Source organism: Ornithorhynchus anatinus, chromosome 9 (assembly GCF_004115215.2).
Source record: "Ornithorhynchus anatinus isolate Pmale09 chromosome 9, mOrnAna1.pri.v4, whole genome shotgun sequence".
In the NCBI taxonomy this organism is placed as follows: Eukaryota; Metazoa; Chordata; class Mammalia; order Monotremata; family Ornithorhynchidae; genus Ornithorhynchus; species Ornithorhynchus anatinus.
The window spans coordinates 52,864,278-52,885,155 of NC_041736.1; the positions used below are offsets into that span (position 1 = coordinate 52,864,278).

At 45.0% G+C, this 20,878-nt stretch overlaps 1 protein-coding gene, 1 long non-coding RNA gene and 1 other non-coding gene across 4 annotated transcripts in view; 2 read left to right on the forward strand and 1 right to left on the reverse strand.

The window, feature by feature from the left end:
* The window catches only part of LOC103171202, an 87,755-nt gene extending 69,204 nt beyond the window's left edge, over window positions 1-18,551 (reverse strand). The window contains exon 1 of one of the 2 annotated variants that reach the window (XR_486648.3): window positions 18,317-18,551. This is a non-coding gene — a long non-coding RNA (uncharacterized LOC103171202). Of the gene's footprint in view, window positions 1-2,110; window positions 2,153-18,316 lie in introns of those variants that run through there. The other variant, XR_003762043.1, reaches the window with a different exon arrangement.
* Window positions 18,552-18,771: 220 nt separating this feature from the next.
* On the forward strand, window positions 18,772-20,300 carry LOC120638620. The gene is made up of 2 exons (XM_039913126.1): window positions 18,772-18,868; window positions 19,688-20,300. Exon 2 carries the CDS (start codon window positions 19,917-19,919, stop codon window positions 20,253-20,255), a length of 339 nt encoding a protein of 112 aa, XP_039769060.1. The 5' UTR covers window positions 18,772-18,868; window positions 19,688-19,916; the 3' UTR covers window positions 20,256-20,300.
* Window positions 20,080-20,196, forward strand: MIR1408 (microRNA mir-1408). Its single transcript, NR_034881.1, is given in 1 exon segment — window positions 20,080-20,196. It is a non-coding gene; the product is annotated as a microRNA mir-1408 (primary transcript).
* Window positions 20,301-20,878: the final 578 nt, after the last annotated feature.

Consider the following 20,878-nt stretch of genomic DNA (forward strand, 5'->3'; position numbering starts at 1 on the left):
GGACTGTGTCCAACCCAATTATCTCATATCTACCCCTGTGCTTAGAACAGTGCCTGTCACACAGTAAGCACTTAAATATCACAATTATTGTAATTACTAGTATGCACCATTTATTATAGTAAATCAATAAGGGTTCTACTGTAGTGGCACCAACATCTTATGTATAACATCAAGAGTCAAACAAAACTGAAGTTGTGCTGGGCAGACCAAACCTTCTTTATGCATAAATGCCACATTTGAATTCTAGGTCATTTCCACCAAACTCACTAACACATTATGTTTAAACATTAAATAGTAAGACAGAATACAAACAATGTAGGCCCAGAAATGTTGTCAGATTAGAAGCATTGAAGCAAAGCATGTCAAGAGCAAATCTTTACTGTATATCCAAACAACTAAAGCACAATGAGCTAAATTAGGAGAATCAGAAAAGATAAAGCAGTATGACCTAGTGGATGGAGCACGGGCCTAGAAGTCAGAAGGGCCTGGGTTCTAATCCCGCCTCCAGCACTTGTCTGCTGTATAACCTTGAACAAGTCACTTAACTTCTCTGTATCTCAGCTACCTCACCTCTAAAATGGGGATTAAGACTGTGAGCCTCATGTGGGACAAAGACTGTGTCCAACCTGATTAGCTTGTATTTACCTCAGAGCTTAGCACAGTGCCTAGGACATAGTGCTTAACAAAGACCATAAAAAAATAATTAAAAAGATGGACTGAAAAAATATCCTGAAGACCCAGAGAGCAAAAACACCCAACAAGGTGACTAGGTAGTAGACAATTGGGAGGCAGTTTCTGAAGGCAGGTCAACTTGACACGCAGCCTCGGAAATAAGGACCCTTTCTTAGAGCAGAAGCTTCAGGCAGACTAGAATACCAAGAGAAAGAGTGACATCGGCACCAGGCAATGAAACAAATGCAGTGATGCTGCAGGGAGCAATTTTTATTTGCAGACAATAGGGAAGAGGAGGACAATCATCCCAGTGGTCTCATCAGGCATATCTGCATCCACTGAGAAGATTGGTCCATCAGAATCATCTTCAAACCCAAAGGACAGATAGATATAGACAACTCTTTCAATGCTATCTTTATATGTAGTCATTTCCAAGTGTTTTGCAGTGCTTTAGCCACAGGAGACAGTCAGTAGTCTATTACAATTATAGTCAGTAACCTATTACAGCCTACCTCACTCAAAAAACAGTAAATATGAGGATAAATACCAAACGGCAACCAAAAACACTACACTTGGTTAAAGTTGTCTGAACTAATTTAATTTGTTCAAAAGAATCACAGGAATGCTGATATATAAAAAGAGAATAAAAATGTATTTAATGGGTTATCATGAATAAAGTAAATTGAAATTAAATAGAAATTTAACACTTTAAGAGGAATATTTTTCCCAGGCACATTATGGTCATTTTCCACTACAAGTATTAGTGATTACTTGAGGAACCAATGTATTTCATAAGGGACAGACTGATATTTAATTTCTAAGATACCTATATTGTAGCAAACCATCAGGGAGGCATGCCATTTGTGTTATATATAATGCTGGAAAGTATTACTTAGCCACAGAGTTAGAGTATTTTGCTGAATGGAAGCCATATTTCTGTCAGTTCAAGTGATGGTCTATATGAGGGATTAATCTGACACCAGACATTGAGCCTTAATCCTTCAGTATATCATAATCTATTTACTTTGCATGCTAAGAGGATTTCAGTTTAAAAATATACAGGAAGTGATGTTAGAAATGTATATATGAGCAAGAATGATTTTTCTAAAATCTCAGCTTTTTAGAAATATACCTTCATGGCTTTCTCTGATTTCTGCTTAAAGAAAGTGTCAAAGAAGAATCTAGCAGGTGTTGGTCATTTGTTTTTGCTTCGCTCCTTTATCCATGTTGACAATTCCTTTATGTTTTTATTTTGCAATAAAAGTATACGTTCCTTTATTGCATTCTCTAGGTTTACATGTGAAGTGCACCCAAGCTCTTCTGATTCCCAATTTAAGGCCTATTATCATGTGCCCAAATGGTTCGATGGGGAACTTCAACCCAAAGGCATTTCAGAGGAGAGGGTATAACCATTATACAGCTGCAAAATTATACTTACATCTGAACTCCTTCAAAGAGCACAATAGAAAGAGTGGGTTACAAAAAAAAAAAAAAAAAAAAAAGGAATTACTGCTGTCGCTGCAATCAACACCAACTCTACATAATAGTACTAGCAATAATAGTAATAGTATTAATTGATCATATATTTGATGCAGTGCACTGTACTAGATGCTTGAAAAGTACAGAACTAAGAAGTGGCACTTTCCCATCCTCAAGGGGCTTACACTTTAAGTACAATAGTTTGTGTCTCCAGTTAGAGAAAATATAAACTCTGGAAAGTTGGCAGAAGACTCTTCTCGACTAATATGGCTGCTGCTGCTCTTTTCCCCCAGGACACTGGAGATCCAGGGAGAGAAAAAGAGAGAGAGAGAATATGTATAAGCAGGTACTTCAAATGAACTTTGACACTCTAGGGATAAACTTTTGAAAAGAGTCTGAAAATCCCTACAACAGAAACTAAGAATAATTTTTCCAGGCTGGGCTAGAATAACCTAATTTGAGTTTCTCTCTGCAGTTATCACCCCTTCTCCCCCTCCAATTACTGTCCAAACTCCTTGAACACACTGTAAACATCCACTGCCTTCACTTCCTCTCCACCCCCTCCACTCCCACCATTCTACTGAAACTACATTCTTCCAGGTTCACCAATGACCGCCTCACAGCCAAATCCAACAGACTCTACTCTGTTCTAATGGCAGTGGATAGGGCATAGGCCCGGGAGTCTGAGGTCATGGGTTCTTAACCCCATCTCTGCCACTTGTCTGCTGTGTGACCTTGGGCAAGTCACTTCACTTCTCTGTACCTCAGTTTCCTCATCTATAAAATGAGGATTGAGACCCTGAGCCCCATGTGGGATAGGGACTGTGTCCAACCCGATTTGCATGTATCCACCCCAGCACTTAGTATAGTGCCTGACACAAAATAAGCACTTAACATATACAATAATAATAATTATTATCTTCTGATCAGATCTTGATTTAGCCAATACAGTATTCACGTCATCTTACTTTCCAACTACTCCTTCTAGGTTTCATTCACTGACTCCTCTTCCTCCTTTCATCCCTGATGGTTGGGTAAGACTTTTCTCAGAGTTCCCTGAGTCTTATCATTCTACCCTCAATATCTTGGGTAGCCACTCAAAAGGCTTCAGCTACCACCTCAACGTGGATAACTCCCAAATCTACTTCCTATCCCTGGCATTTCCCTATTAAACTTATATTTGCTCTTGCCTCCAGGACAGCTCCATTGGACTAGCTGGCCTACACCTTAAACTCACTACGTCCAAAACTGAACTTTTCATCTTTCTTCCTAAACCGTCCCCAATACCCTTCTTTCTTCCATATTGTCAATACCACCACCAGCATCCTTCCTGTCCCAGAAACCCACAACCTCTGACTTTCCCTTGGTTTCTCACTGTCTTTTGGTGCTCACAGTCCATCAACTGCTCAATCCTACTGATTCTTTCCCCCAAACACTGCCCTTTTACTCCATTCAAATCACCACCTCTCTGGTTCAAACCCTCATCACATCATGCTTAAACTACCACTGCATTGGCCTCCTTTCAGCCTCTTTCCTCAACCCTGTTATAGAGCCTACACTCCTCCAAACAAATCATTTTCCAGAAACATCACCTAACACAATTCCTTCCACTCTATAATCTTCCAGTGACAACCCATCTGCAGCCACTACAAATAGACTTCCTTCAAGGTTCTCCACCAGCTTTCTCAATCTTACATAATGGCTCATCCCCAGCTTGCATTCTTTGCCACCCTCAATCAATCAATGGTATTTTTTGAGCACTTGTATTCAGAGCGTTGTAATAAACACTTGGGAAAGTGCAATACAAGAGAGTTGGTAGACGGGTTCCTGCTCACAAGGAGCTCACAGTCGAGACAGACATACTGACATTAAAATAAAGCAAGCCACAAGGCAGGAATAGGGCTGGTGATGACCTTTGGTTGTGCATAGTTTGCCACCATATCCTCAGTCACTTTTAAACTGTCATTCTGTAGAGTTTTGTTAATTCTGAGACACAGTTCATCATCATTAGCATGTTGTCTTCTATGGGCCATTTCAGAGCGTAGTCTTCCATTTTTAAGAGCTCCTGATGTGGTTACTTCGACAACCGCTTTGGAGATTACAATTCTATAACACTGAGTTCTATAAAAGCTTCTAGATCTTCAAAAGCCATTCCCCAAGGAGTTAATTATCTGACCTGGAGGGACAAGGGGGCTCATATGTGAGAGAGGAGAATTACTTATCGTAAGGCTGGTAGAAGAACAAGTTGCCTCTCCCATGAGCTCTTTCTTGTACTGCTCCCCCTGCCCCCCAAGAGCCCAATAGGCAATGAACAAAGAAAGAAAAATAAGAGAGTTTCAAAGGGAAGCCAAGGCCACAGAAATGCTAAGATACACTTCTCTGAGTTCCAGTCCTAATTGAAACCCAGACTTACATTACGGTAGAACAACCCATCTCATCAGTACTTCTTCACTCCATCCATATAAAAGCATGCTATTTCAAGCAAAATAAGTACACCGTACTTGTATAGAAAGATCCGTCAAACGGGTGTATTGCTTTGTTGCAGAGGTGGGCGAGTGCACACTGTCGGAAAGGAATTTTGTGAAATAAATGTGCCAAATAAATTAATGTTTTGCTACGCTTGTGAAATTGTGACAAATATTCATATAAGGCACAGTAGTAATATGTCTTTAAACAATGGTATTTTTTGAGGGCTTACTGTGTGCAGTGCACTGTAACTAAGTCTTGAGATAGTATAAAGAGGGTTCTTCAACGTCTTTTAGCCCATTCTTACATAGGATAAAAATATATAAAAGAACACAGTAATAGCGTCTTTGAATTTCAGGACACTGATGTGCAAAGAGACTATCCAATATTTCAAATGCTCTTTCCAAGCTTGAAATACATAAGACTTCAACTATATCAGAAGCACATACATAACTTTCAATTCCAGGAATGTGTCCAACAACTAAAATTAATTCATTAATTCAATCATTCCACCATTAACCGCTTACTGTACGCAAAGTGTACAATATAACAGTGAACAGACACATTCCCTATCCACAACAAGCTTTCAGTCTAGAGAACTAGAGCTTACAATTCAGAGATACTGTCAACAAAATATTTGCTCATTTGACTCAAGGGACTTTCTACACATTCTATACATCTGCTTCAAGCAGGCTAGGCAGAGGGAAGTTCGGCCTATCACCAGAAGTTGCACCACCACAGTATTACTGCAAGACACTATAATCTATCTACCTCCCTTGTCCAGTTGCAGAGGCTTAAATAAACACAGGTCTAAATACATGCAGTGGGAGAAGACAGCCCCAGTGTGTTCAATAGTTGGAGAAGCAAGAAACTCCCAATATTTCTTTCAAATCCTGGCTTAAAATATAAGGGTGTCTTTAAAAGTATCTCAATTTACTGGTCTTATTTTTAGATTTTTTTAAGGTTAATTACTTTCTTTAGAGGTTAATCACCTCCAACAATGAAAAACATAACACGAGCAATACCATATTAGAACAACCCAGTATTCTGTCTTCCCAGAAACCAAAATTAACTGGCTCACCTTTGCCCCCTCTTTTAAAAAGGAACTCTGCCTTTGCTCTTTTCCAGACTCCAGGGACTTCTCCTGTCCTCTACAATTCTTCAATAACATCCACAAATTCTTGAAGTTCTTTAGGATACATGTCATCAAGCCCAGATGATTTCAATACTTTAGCAGCATAAGCAATGCTAACAGGAACAGTCAAATATCTCATTCAGTCCACATCCTATCCAGCACCATAGAACCCCTGGAAAAAGAGTCTGATGACTTGCTCTACTTGACTTCCAGCTTCAAACTTGGGGGTGTGCCATTTGAGATTCCTAACTTTTCTGTATCCTTTAGGCACTTATATTCACTCCACCTTCAGCCCCACAGTACTTATGTACATACTTGTAATTTATGTCTGCCTCCCCCTCTATTTGGTAAGCCCCTTGTGGGCAGGGAACATGCTATGAATTCTGTTGCATTGCATGCTCCCACTTAATTCAGTGCTCTACTTAAAGTATGCATTCAGTAAATATCATTTATAGCACAGATTTTTTTTAACAAAAACATTCAGTCCATGTTTCCCCACTCCTCAAGAACCTCCAGTGGTTGCCCATTCACCTCCACAAGCAGGAACTCTTTACCAACGACTTTAAAGCACTCAATCACCTTGCTCCCTCCTACCACACCTTACTATTCGCCTATGCTCCTGCAAACTTAGCACCTCTGGCACCAACCTACTCACTGTATCTCGAGCTCATCTATCTCGCCACCGACCTCTTGCCTACGTCCTGCCTCTGGCCTGGAATGCCCTCCCTCCATATATTCAACAGACAAGTACTCTGCCCACCTTCAAAGCCTTACTGAAGGCACATCGCCTCCCAGAGGCATTTTCTAAGTAAGCCCTCATTTCCGCTTTTCCCCACTCCCTTCTGCATCATCCTGTCATGCTCCCTTTATTAACCAGCCCCCAGCCCCACATATGTACATACCCATAATTTATTTATATTAATGTCTGTCTCCCCCTCTAGACCATAAACTCGTTGGGGCCAGGGAATATATCTGTTATACAGTTGTGTTATACTCTCCCAATGCTTAATACAGTGCTCTGCACACAGTAAGTGTTCAATAAATACAATTGACTGGTTAACTGATCACAGACCTATGATCCATTTATCTATCACCCGCAGACACATAACCCTTTTTAAAATGTCTAACAATCCTAATATTTCTCTCTAATAACCTATTATTAAATTATTGTATAATTAACGCCAAATGTTTACCATCCTAATGAGTGAAGAATGTTTCTTTTTCATTTGAACCTACCACCTATATATTTCAAGGGGTGTGTTTAGTCCTATTATCGCTAGTTTTGGTAAACAACAATTCAGTGCTTGCCTACCCTTACCTTCCATGATTTTACAGACCTCGATTATATCCCTTCCCTGCCTTCGTCTTTCCTATCTTAATCTTTAGGTCAGTCTTCTCCCAGAAGTTGCTCCATTTCCTATTCATTTCCATTACCCAGCAGTGTCTTTCCTAAGATGTCACAACTAGAATTGCAAACAAAATTACAAACATAATTTTAGATGGATACACATTACAGATTTTATTTAGTGCCTTTGTTTTGCTTTGGAAACTGAAGCTACAGAGAGTTTTATTCATCTCTGTTGCTGCAGCTGTCCCTGAAAGCCTGTCAAAGGCCCTCTGAAAATCTAAACATGTCAAAACCACTGGTTCTCACGAATGGCAGTACTGTACCATCAGTGAACTCCAGCACATTGGTGAGACAGGATTTCTTACCAAAAACGTACTGTCCCCCAGCAGGTTGGAGGGAACATAACTGGCAGGGAACACAAGTAACCCTGCACAAGCCACAAGTCTAAAATTCAATTTCTCTGGTTCTCAGAACCAGCTTATCTACCATTCCCAATGGGAGATTCCATCAACAATGTGGCTAAGTGATCACTGATCTCAACTTTATTACAGATTTCGCTGGCAGACCTGGATCAACTCCACAGGTCACTTCCTTCACTCCTGAGCACAAGCAGCAGAGTACTGCTGGTGGAAATCCAGATATCGGGCCAAGCTCCCATGACAAGTTCATCCGGTGCCTACTTTTACTCTGCCTTCTCCTTTGCCTGGCAACATTATTTCTCGATCCTTATTGACTCCCAGCCCCACTGCCCTCACCAGTTAAGATGTTTAACTCCCTCCTCAAATCCCCATACCCCGATCTGAACACAATCTCATGCCCCTAATAACTTGGTCAGGTATTTTATTGAGAAAATTGAAACCATCAAGCATGATCTCCTTAAAATCTCCCCTGCTTCTCTCCGGTCCCACTCTCCTCCTGCCCCTTCTTCTACTCTCCCACCCTTCCCAGCAGTATCTCAAAAGATTTCCCATCTCCTCTCCAAAATCCACACCCTCCACTTTCGCTTCTGACTCCATCCCTTTGCTCTGTATCGAAACACTTAGCCACTCCTTTCTCCCCTCCCTGACTGACATCTTCAACTATTTACTCTCCAATGGCTTTTTCCCCACTGTTTTCAAACATAATAATAATGTTGGTATTTGTTAAGCGCTTACTATGTGCAGAGCACTGTTCTAAGCACTGGGGTAGACACAAGGGAATCAGGTTGTCCCACGTGGGGCTCACAGTCTTAATCCCTATTTTACAGATGAGGTAACTGACGCACAGAGAAATTAAGTGACTTGCCCACAGTCACACAGCTGACAAGTGGTGGAGTAGGGATTCGAACCCATGACCGCTGACTCCAAAGCCCGTGCTCTTTCCAGTGAGCAACGCTGCTTCACTAAAAGCTCTTGTACAAACAAGCTCTTGTAACCCCTATCCTAAAAAAACACCCCCTCTTGATCCCAACAACTTCCTCCAGTTACCTCCCCAGCTCCCCCACAACCATTCCTCTCCAACTTTGCCTACACCAGCTGCTTCCATTTCCTCTCCTCCAATTCTCCCTTTGACCCCCTACATTCTGGCTTCTGCTCTCTTCAGTCCACCGAAACTGCCCCCTCAAAGGTCACCTCTTTCTTGCCAAATCCAATGTTTTTTCTCCATCTCAATCCTCCTCGACCTCTTAGCTTCCTTTGACACTGTTGGCCACCCCCTTCTGCTGGAAACATTACCAATGTTGGATTCACTGTCCTCTCCTGGTTTTCTTCTATCTCTCTAGGCACTCATTCTCAGTCTCTTTCTTGGATGCCTTCTCTACCTCCCACCCCTTAACTGTGGGAGTCCCTCAAGGTTCAGTTCTAGGCCTCTTCTACTCTCCATCTACCTTCAATCTCTTGGAGAACTCAATCACTCCCAAATCTTCATCTTCAGCCTTCTTCTCTGTCATCTCATATTTCCTCCTGTCTTCAGGATCTCTCTACTTGGATGTCTGCCAACACCTCAAACTTAACATGTCCAAAACAGAACTCCTTATCTTCCCACCCAAACCCTGTCCTCCCCTTGACTTTACCATCACTGTCAACTGCACCACCATCCTCGCTGTCTCACAAGCTCATAATCTTGGCATTATCCTCAACTCATCCCTCTCTTTCAACCCACACATTCAATCTGTCACCAAACCCTGCCGGTTCAACCTTCACAAAATCCTAAAATCTGCCCTTTCCTCTCCATCCAAACTGTGACATTAATCCAAGCACTCATCCAATCCTACCTTGATTACTGCACCAGCCTGTTTGCTGACCTCGCTGACTCCTGTCTCTCCCCACTTTAGTCCATATTTCACTTTGCTGTCCAGATGATTTCCTACAAAACCATTCAGGCCATATTTCCCCACTCCTCAAGAACCTCTGGTGGTTGCTCATCAACTTCCACATTAAACAGAAACTCCTCCATCAGCTTTAAAGCACTCAATCAACCCTCCCCCTACCCAACCCTCTTTACCTTACCTCCTTGATTTCCTACTATTGGGTTGCCAGACCACACGTTTCGCTCCTCTAATGCCAACCTACTCACTGTACCTCATTCTCGTCTATCTCGGCACCAACCCCCAGCCCACATCCTTCCTCTGGCCTGGAACACACTCCCCCTTCATATGCGACAGAAGATCAACCTCTCCATCTTCAAAGTCTTATTAAAAGTATTTCTCCTCCAAGAAGCCTTCCCTAAGCCCTCACTTCTCCCACTTCCTCTGTGTCACCCTTTCACTTGGATTTCCACCCTGAAGTCACCCCATCCGCAGCCCCACAGCAATTATGGACATATCCATAATTTATATTAATATCTGTATCCCCCTCTTGACTGTAAGCTCATCGTGGGCAGGGAACATGTCCACCAATGCCATATAATGCATTCTCCCATTAGAACAGTGCTCTGCATCCAGTAAGTGCTCAATAAATACAGCTAATTGATTGGTAGGGAGCCTTACCCTTCCATAATACCCAGGACTATTACAGCAATCCCTTAAGATGAGAGTTAAACTGGTGATTCAGTAGTCCACCAGCTTGTTCACTTGTTAACTCTTGTTAACTCTTGCTGGCAAGAGTTCTAATGGATCCTAATTCCAGCTCTGCCGCTTGCCTACCGTTTGATCTTGGCTTCTCTGTGCCTCAGTTTCTTTATCTGTAAAATGGGGATTCAATATCTGTTCTCCCTCCTACTCAGTCTGAGAGTCCCAAGAGGGTCAGGGTTTGTGGTTGACCTGGTTACCTCGTAACTGCCTGAGCACTTAGTACAGTGCTTGGTACAGAGTAAGCAGTTAACAGATGCCATAATTACTATTAGCTCCATATTTTCCCCTCTGAATTTCTTTAGAACTCCAGGTAGAATCCATCCTGTCTTGGTGACAAAAATCAATCAATATGCTGAGCACTCACTGGGTGCAGAGCACTGTTCTAAGCACTTGGACGAGTACAATATAACAGAGTTGGCACACATGTTCCCCACCCACAAGGAGTTTACAGTCTAGAGGAGAATACAGACTTAACATAAAGAAATTATGGACATATAAGTGCTGTGGGGCTGAGGGAGCGGGGAATACAGGGTGCAAATCCAAGTGCAGCAGCGACACAGAAGGGAGTGGGAGAAGAGGAAATGAGGGCTTATTTGGAGAAGACCTCTTAGAGAAGCTGTGCTTTTAATAAGGTTTTGAAGGTGGGGCGAGTGATCATTGGTCAGATATGAAAAGAGAGGGCGTTCCAGGGCAGAGGCAGGACGTGGGCGAGAGGACAGCGACAGATGAGACAAATACAGGTGAGTGGGTTGGCAATAGAGGTGAAGTGTGTGGGCTAGGCTGTAGTCAGAAATCGGGCAAGTAAGGTAGGAGGAGGCAAGGTGATTGGGTTCTTTAAGGCCTATAGTAAGGAATTTCTGTTTGATGCAGAAATGGAGGGGCAACCACTGAGGGTTCTTGAAGAGTGGGAAAATCAATTTTCTCTAAAACACTGTGATCCCATACTTCTCACTATTAACAACAAAAAACAGTTTGGATGTGGTCAACTTTCCTAGTATATTCTTCAGAAAAGACTACAGGCTACCGCTTTTTCATTTATCACTATTAGCTTTGGGTCCCTTGCACTGTTGTCTCATTACTTCTTTTTGGCTCATCTAATTCCTAAAAACACATAAAGTGATGGGCCACGAATGCCAATCTATTTTCTTTCATACCAGGATGTGCTTTTCATTTTTAATTAAAGCCTTACTTTTTTTTCTTATAATGACCTCTAATTTCCTGGAGTGGGGGGAGGTTCTGCAGAAAACCTTTTACCTGAGCTTTTAATGTGGTGTTTTTAAACAGCCTCCCAGACTTCTTATAGGCTAATCTCTAGTTTTTAACCTATTTGAGCTTTGTCTTCCATGAGATTCACATTTTCAATAGTTCTTGTCTCTGAATCTTGCTATCTTTGTGTTTTGGCCTTCCTTTCCCAGGAACGTTAAATGTAATCATGTTCTGATTACTATCAGTCTCTCCCCCACATATACCTCCTGCATCAAGTCCTGTCCTCTACTCAGAAATAAATCTACTATACTTTTCTCTGGGAGTTCTAGCTCCAGTTTTCCAGAAATCAATCATTTAATCTCTCCAAAAACTTTACTTCTATCTCTCATCCTAATGAAGTCATTCAGCTAATCTATATGAGGAGAACTATTACCTCCAAATAATTTACTATCCACCTAAAATTCATGATTAAGTATCCCAAATATGTGACAATTGCTCTTTGGAAATGAGTGAAGATTTACATAAAAATCAAACATCTTGGAAAACCCTCAAGTGTTGATTTCACTGGCGGCCCAAATTGCCCAACTTCTATCTTTCACGTGATGCCAACTGTGTTTCAAGTACATGCCAGCACACCTACTTTGGTCATACTCATTTTCTGAGACTTATTAAACCACAGAACTTTAAAATAAGTCATCTAATTCTACTTATTCTTTCCATATCTTTAGAGGTTGTAAAATGGTGACTCTTATTCGTCAAGCAGTTCTTCAATGCCACCGGTTACCTTCTTAGTGGAAATTCTCCGAGCTGATTCAATAGGTTCTTAGCAGGGGGGAGGTTGGGGGGGTGGGGAGGGGGGTGGGAAGGGAAGGAGGGTTTTGCATGTTGATGGAGGGGTCTGGGAACAAAAAGGATGAGAAGTTCTCTTTGGACCCAACCCAGATCCTCACAGGAGGGCAGCAACAAGTACAAGCACCTTTCTCGTGCTTCCTCTACCTTCAAACTCCAGAAGAGGAACTCTTCTGGGGAAGTACCCTTTCCCTGACCAATTTCTCCTGGATAATATGCAGCAAGGGAGTTGCCTTTAGATTCGCCAGAAAAATCTTTGTGCAAACACCTCAAACTTGCGAACCGCTGTGGAGTTCTATGCAGTCCACAGGGAGGCAGGAGAAAGACATGGGTAAGTCCCCATTCCCTCCACACCAGCTGGGGGGACAAGGCTTTTGGCTGCTGCTATCCAGGATTTCAGGTTTGTAGGTTCACCCTGCATGCAGCCCCCCCGCACACACTAGAAACCCTAAAAAAGCACTGATCACAGCAGCCGCTGCAAAGTAAGGAGCAGTAAGGAGCAATGCTTCTTAGCAGCAGAATAGTTAACATACTATTGATTGAATAGGGAGATGGGCTTTCTGTTCCGTCTATCTCCTGCTGCTGTCCAAAAAGAAGAGTGTGTGGGGGTGTGTGTGTGTGTGTGTGTGTGTGCGCGCGCGCGCGCGAGAGAGAGAGAGAGAGAGAGAGAGAGAGAGAGAGAGAGAGAGAAAGAGAAAGAGAGAGAGAGAGATATGTCCATCTGCCTGTTTCTCTCTCTGTACATCTATCTACCTCTGCATATCTATCCCTACCTCCTTTCCTGCCGTTTTCTCCACCCTAACCTTGGAACACTGTCCCACCATCATAGAACTCCGACCCATTAACACTTGATGCTGCAGGAATATATACAAGATAGTGCTTATTCAATAATTTCCTTTTCCTCTAACAGTAGAACAATTGGTTGCTATTAATCTTCGAAAATTTATTATCAATTCAAATTTTTTAAAGTGCAGTTTACAGGTGAATGTCTGCATAAGTAGCCCATTCACAAAAATGAATCTGAGAAGCTGGTCCTTCAGACAACCAAAGATTTTCATTGGCAGAACAAAGCTGAATACGGTCACTGATTTTTGCTTTCCTGTTGTTGCCCAACAATGCCCAAATAGACAAACAAGTGGAAATAAAATTAGGAGAACTGGTATACCTTTTGGAAGATTGACAAAGTGTGATGACAGTGGGTCGTCAGGTTTTATACCAAATACAAAATCTACAAAGTTGTAGTAGGGTCCCCTATGACTATTAGACCAGTATCTATCACCAAAGGTACATTACAGTGTATTGACCTTTCTTAACATCCAACAGCAAAACTGAATCTCCCCCAATTTGATTCTAAAACGCAATCGGTCCATCAGTATTGAGGTGATGCTCATCGCAACACCCCTTGACCACACAAGACATATGTAGGGAATAGCATGTACAGCAGTTGTTTTAAGTTCATAAAGGGCACACACAAGCAAAGAGGGCAACGTTTTGAAGATGCAGTCAAGCATAATTTCAAACAAAGCGAACAACAAAAACAGATTTGCCTAATTTGAGACAATCAGGAGAAAAAGTCACTCTTCTAGGGCACATGCTTCAGGGAAGAGCAGAGTGCCAAAAGGCAGGCTAGAAAACAACAGGTGCTGCAAATGGCTAACGTATTCACATTAATGTCTCCCCGCTAGACTGTAAGCTGGTTATGAGCAGGGAATGTGTCCGCTAATTCTGTTGTATTGTACTCTCCCAGGCACTAAGTACAACGCTCTACAGAAAGTAAGCACTCAATAAATACCATCGATTGACTGACTGATGAGGATAATATGGGTTAATTTTAATGTGCCTTCATTTCAGGATGGACTTTTAGGGACACCTAGCTTTTACCAGCCATGTGCCAGGCTGCGACATCACCATCTAGGGTCAGAAAAGTCATTCTCAAATATGAAAAAAAGACAGATACACTGTGCATCAGCAATTACTTTTCATCTATTCATCGGTGATTACTGAAATAGCAAGGTCGGGGGGGAACAGGATGCTCATTTAATCTCCTGTGAAATTAACAAATGGAAGAGGAAGGCAGACAGGCATTGAAAGAAGAGGGCAAATGGCCTAAAACCACCAGATGTAGAGAAGCAGCAGAGAACATCTCACTAGTAGTAATTTTGTTTAAAGAACTACGCCAACATTCAGTATACCTCATAAACTGAAGAGGTACAAATCAACACCAAGAGCTCTGGTATCCGGAATGGAGAGCAGGCATTCCGGAAGATGGGGAGAGGAGACACGTGCAGCAGAGCAGGTGTTTCCAGAGATTAGAGGGGCAGTGGCAGTGAGCAAGTCAGAAGGGGTGGTGGGGTGCAGGGGCCATACTCTTCCCTGGCCAGACTGACATGCTTTAGCTCGCCATTACCACATCAATGGTGAAATAAATAATAAGCAGATATAAGTGCGAGAGGCACGGCACCTACTTCCCCAACCCCAGTGTGACCACCCCTGCTATGGTGGTGACCCTATTTTTGAGCTGGTCAAAGTTTTGTCCCAGTTTCACCAGATGGTTTTAGGATGGCTCTCTTCAGTGAGGTTTGGAAAAAATAGTAAAGTGACTCAACGGGTGACAAAAATCCTGGAAAACGGCATTCGTGCTCATCCTCCAAAATGGTGAGGCTACTGATGATGTGTCCAGGTGAGGCTTTACATGGAGTAGAAAATGGCTCATGGGCTCTGGCCGACTTAAGTGAGCTGGTGCAAGTGTTCAAAACCCTCTGGACTTTCAGAAATTGTTTTTAAAATAAATTGATTTATAATTTAGGGGGGTGGGAGTTAATAGTAATGTACCCCCAAAAATTTGCCAGGTGGGACTGAAGCAAATAATTCATGTTTTTATATGTACAAACGACAATTTAATAACCAAAAAAATCCAATAAAAGCAAATCTATTTCTCAGAGTAACTACTGAAAAGTGACAATACATCCAGCAAAACCTATGTGATAAATGTACTGGTGCATACAAAGATACAAATATTTTAGATATAAACATGTGCAGCATGTAGAAGTATGTAAATACTTTGAGGTAAATCAACCACCAGAAGCAAATTTCTTGGTGACAACAGGAAAAATGTATTGGAAATTATGTTATGCCCTTCGGAGCTGGCATAATTAAATATGGGTTCATTTCAAGTGAAGTCCTTAAAAATGACAAAGACTATATCTCCAATAGTCAAAGTCCTGCCTTACTTTGAAAGTATTCCCATGGACTTCAATGCCATTTTCTTCATCTGATATATGAAGATTAACCCTATCTGATGAGAGTTTTTGCAACCTCAATATAGTTTCTTTTTTAGTATGAATTTATTGGACACTATGTAGCAACTTTAAGAAAATTGTTAACATTCCTATTTTAACAGCGAAACTCAAACAGAGCTCTGCATTGTGTCATAGGTCATTATGCAAAGCACTCCTCCAGTTTCCACTTGATCGGACGATTTCAAAACGAAAAAGGAAAACAAAATTATGAAAGAACTAAATATCAACATGTGTATAATTATTTGGATAGCACAGAACATTAAGTACATTTATGTGTGTGGCAGTAAAAGTTAACATCAATCACTTTGTTTTCTACTGCTTTTTACAAGGAATCATGGTCACATTCTGTTTCCTTCACCAATTCTAACACTGTAGCCCTTAAGTACCTTCAAAAAGGGTGAGCTAAAAATGAGCAGAGTAGGACATCATCCTAAGGTACTACTGCCAGACCAAATGCTCTAAAGGAATTTTCAGGGCGTATGTTTATTTTTCTGCTTAATATGATTATACCTCACCTGCTGTATGAACAGCCAAGCACGATTTTAAAGCATACATTAAAGAATAGCAGATCAAAAATAGCATGTGGGGTTCTCTGGGATTGTTGGGTGTTTTTTTTTTTTACATTTTCAGTTACTTTAGGTAAGTACTTAGAAATAGAAGAGACTGAGGCCATCAGTCTGAAGTGATCAAGAGCACTTCCAATACTCTAGAACAGCCTCACATTAGATGCCAGAAAACAGAACCCCTTCTAAAAACTGCCTAATTCATAATAGATTTTTTAACACCTCGATTGATCAGTGTTATTTATTAAATTTAGTACAGTGTTCTGCACACAGTACGTGCTCAATAAATAAATTGAAGGAATGAATGAAATGCCTACTAGGTGCAGAGCACTGTACTAAGTGCTTGGGAGAGTATAGTACAACAGAATTTGCTGGCAGTTTCCCTGTCCATAACAATGTGACAATGGAATCACTGTTTTTAATTTATAATACTTTATATTCCACTATTAAAATAGGAAACAGTTTTGATTGAAACAACGTATCCCTTACCAATTGCATTCAATTATAAAAGCTATAGTTTACTGCTTCTGCAGTTAAAATTATATGTCTCGTTTTTTAAAAAATAATTTTAATATTTAACAAATTAGGAAAAGTAAGCACCGAATTCATTTTTTAATTTTCAGATACTGGGAAAGCCAAGCCTATACCGCTCTGTATTGGAGGCATAATGACTTTACCCTAAAGGTACAAGTCCTCAAATGAAGTGAAATCTGAAAAAAAAAAATCCCGGGAGTTTTCATTTAAAAATGGGGGGGGGGGAAGGCGGGGGCGGGAACCGGGTCCTCTATATTCCTTGGAATTTCCAATTTAACAGCGATGTATTTTTCAACTTGTAGGTGGCCTCCAGTTCCCCTCCCCCCGCTTTCATCCTCCCATCCCTAACTTTCTCTGGTTTCTTCTGGAGGAAAATCACAAAGTGACAATTTTCAAGACCCAATCCCGCAGGACCATATTTCCTTCTGCGCGGTTTGCGCACACCCAGCTCAATGCAAAGACGCTGAGATGACCTTATTCCTTCCCTCCTATACCTTAAATTAAGAAAAAAAAAAGCTCTTGACTCCCAAGAAGAGTCCCCTAGGGGCGGATCATCCTCCCATGAAGAGTCGGTAGATGCTGAGAGAATGCGGATTTTCCCCGGGGTTGAGGGAGGGCGGTGGGCACACCTCGAACTGAACCGATGATCCTCTGGAAGACCCCGCTGGGCCTCCAAGAACTTTCGCGAGTGCGACGGAAAAAAGAAGAGGCATTTTCCCTGGCTGGGCCGCGGAAGGCGAAGGCCACCTCTTCCCTGGAAAAGCGCAAACGCTGCCTCTTGGCAGTAGTTCGTCGCGGGCAGGGAACGTGTCCGTTTATGGCTCTAAGGGTGCTCTCCCAAGCGCTCAATAAATGCGACTGAATTGACTTAATAATAACGTCGGTATTTGTTAAGCGCTTACTATGTGTGCAGAGCACTGTTCTAAGCGCTGGACGTCTGTTGTGCTGGCCTACCACCTGCGGGGACTGCTGGGGGTGACCTGGGGGAGCCGGTCGCATCGACTGTAAGCCCGTCAAACGGCAGGGACGGTCTCTCTCTCTGTTGCCGACTTGTTCGTTCCAAGCGCTTAGTGCAGTGCTCTGCACATAGTAAGCGCTCAATAAATGCTACTGAATGAATGACTTCTTCCCGGCCTTGATGGGGAGGGGAAGGGAGCCTTCCCGCTCCCGGTAAGGAGCTCGCCTTGGGCCGGCTGAGGGGAAACCCCGCAAGTCTGACCCTCTGGGGCCTGGTTCGTGGGTGGGTGAGGAGGTTGGGCGTCCCCTTCGGCGGGCTCGGCCGGCCTCGCTGGGCCCGACAGGGAAGCCCGTCAAACGGCAGGGACTGTCTCTATCTGTTGCCGACTTGTTCATCCCAAGCGCTTAGTACAGTGCTCTGCACATAGTAAGCGCTCAATAAATACTATTGAATGAATGAATGGAACCGGGGCCATGGCCGCCTCGCTCCTGCTCCGGGGGGCGCGCGCGCGCGCGCACGTGCTCCCCCCCGGGGCCCCGCGGCGCGCGGCCTGGGCAGCTTCAAGGCCACCCCTTGCCGCCGCTCGAGGGCCTACCGGTCCCTCGCCTTGACCCGTTGCTTCCGCCTCAACCTCTCCGTCGCCGCCCGAAGCCCCGAGTGGAAGCCGGGCGGAGGCCGACCTAACGGTCCTTGTCCGGCCCGCCCCATCTCGCACCCCGACCGCCAACGGCGGGGGTCCCCGCGCGGGGCTCACCTACCCCCACTGCCGCCATCCGTCCTCCTCGTCTCGGCCTCCCTCACGGCCCGTCCCTGCCGGGGGGGAAGCGGCAGGTGGAAAGGACGCTGCTGCCGCCGCCAACGGCTCGGCCAGGACCGGGCCGCACGCTCACGTGCCACGGGCGTCGAGGGCCTCAGCCTCCGTCCCGTCGGCGGAAGTCCACTGAGGCGGAGGGGGGGGGGAAGAAACTGCTGCCCCCCGCCCTTGGGCCTGCCTTGGCTCAGCCAATCCCAGGCCCGCGAGGGCCAAACCGCCTCCCGCTGAGTGCGCACGCGCCCCGCCGTCCACGCGCCCCGCCGTCCACGCGCCCCGCCGTCCACGCGCCCCGCCGTCCACGCGCCCCGCCGTCCACGCGCCCCGCCGTCCACGCGCCCCGCCAACTGCCTGAGCAGAAAGGAAGCGCCCTGTGGGCAGAACCCATCGGTGCATAGGCAGAAGAGTGGCACCCCGTAGCCGATTTGCTTGCATCCACCCCATTTGCTTGGAAAAACAGCGTGGCTCAGTGGAAAGAACACGGGCTCTGGAGTCAGAGGTCATGGATTCGGTTCCCGGCTCTGCCTCTTGTCAGCTGTGTGACTGTGGGCAAGTCACTTCACTTCTCTGTGCCTCAGTTACCTCATCTGTAAAATGGGGATTCAGAGTGTGAGCCTCACATGGGACAACCTGATGACCCTGCATCTCTCCCAGCGCTTAGAACAGTGCTCTGCACATAGTAAGCGCTTAACAGATACCTAAATGATTATTATTATTGCTTAATACAGTGTCTGGCCCATAGGAAGGGCTTCACAAACACCACAGTTATCATTATTATCGGCGCAAAGCGGGAGAGGCCCAACGACAGGACTATCCCAGGAAGCCCCATTTGCAGCGAGGTTGTCCACCAGGGCCGCAAAAGGACCCTTTCTGGAGGGAGGTCCAGTTTCTCCTTGGGCAGTCCCCGGCAGGCTGCTTGGAGAGAGGGTCGCCCGCCCCATGCTGGGCAGGTTGTGGGGGTGGGAAGCAGATTTTACGCCGGGTCCTAGGAAAGGAAGGGGAGAGCCGGGGGAGGAGGACGTCCATCATCCCGCTGCCTTCGGTGCTTTGCCGTCGAGCGGAAGCTGGAGCAGGGGGTGGGATGATTTGGGTTCATTCATTCAATCGTATTTACTGAGCGCTTACTGTGTGCACAGCACTGGACTGAGGAGGTTCGGATGAGGGCGACGGTGAAATGCTTTTGCAGCGTGGGGGAAGCGAGGCTCGGGATAACGGGAGGCCAGACAAAGGTCTCTGCGGGAGACAACGGGCTTTTCCCGGCCGATCAGCTGACGCCAGGGAAGATGGTTGATGTCGTTGTTGTTGTTTGTCCCCGCAGTGTCTACGTCCAGGGAGGGCGTTTCTTGAACGGAGCGGAGGAGCTGGAGGCGGCGGCTGCGGGAGATGCACCGCCCGGAGCAGGTGGATCCGCGGCCTCCTCCGAGCCGCGTCGGGGCAGCCGGGATTACCGCCGGGCATCACCCCCTTTCCCTCCCCGGCCCCCCCGCCGCGCTAAAGCAGCGGGTGTCTTCGGGCGAGGAAACGGTCTTGCGAAAAATGAGATCGAAATGTGCGGGGACATTTGGTCTGATGGGCAGACCGAAGGGGAGAGGGACCCGAATACTAGTCGGTTTGGGCCCATCCCAGGCCTGCGGGGAAGTGGGGGGCGGGGGAAGCTTTCCGGCATTCTTGCGGGAGACGGTCAGAAGGACGTTAAAAAGTTGGTCGTCCGCCCGCAGAGTTTGAGCGCCTCCTCTGCCGGTCCTTCCTCGGAGAGCGCTTCGCTCAGCCGATCCGCGGGGCAGGGACGGGGAGGGTGGGTGGTGCTCAAACCGCCGTGTCCCGGGCTCACCTGCCTCAATCGAGCGCCCACCTGGAAGTCGTTGGGGTCCCCGTTGTTGGCTTGAAAATGAAAAACCGAAATCTGATTGAATACACCGGAGTAAAGGGGATTCGTTGGTCTCGTTTGGGTTTGTGGGTTGGTTTTTCCCGAGGAGAGTTGGGGGAGAAATTTGAAGGAAATCTCAGCAGTGAGGAGGAACGACTTGGGCAGGCCTCAGCCGAGCGAAGCCACCCAGGACAGCTCACAGGAGCAGGCTTTTCGTTGCCAATATCGAGGGAGCAGATCAGCCCTTTTGCGATTTTTTGGCTCCCTCTCCGAGAACGCTGGAGGAAGAATCTTTCCCCACCACTTACCTCCCCTTTGCCCCTCTTTTCAGGGAAAGAAATTAATCCTGAGGGATCGGTGCCAGGTTCCTGCCCCCGAAGGGAAAGAAAAAAAAAAAGATGGGGAGGGGGGGATCGTTTGGGGATTGGAGTCGTCAGGATTGTTTTCCCAAATCCTGAGCAGAGCGAAGTTTGGGATGAGGGGAGTGGGGGGAGGGGGGGGGAGAGGCACCTCCAGGAAGAACAATGTAACATCAGAAGCCAATAAAGGGTTGGTTCTGGGAGGATTCCCCATTAACTCCGCAAGGAAGATAAAGATCTCCCACCCTCAGCGGGATACGAGTCTAAAGCGGGAGGCCGGAGC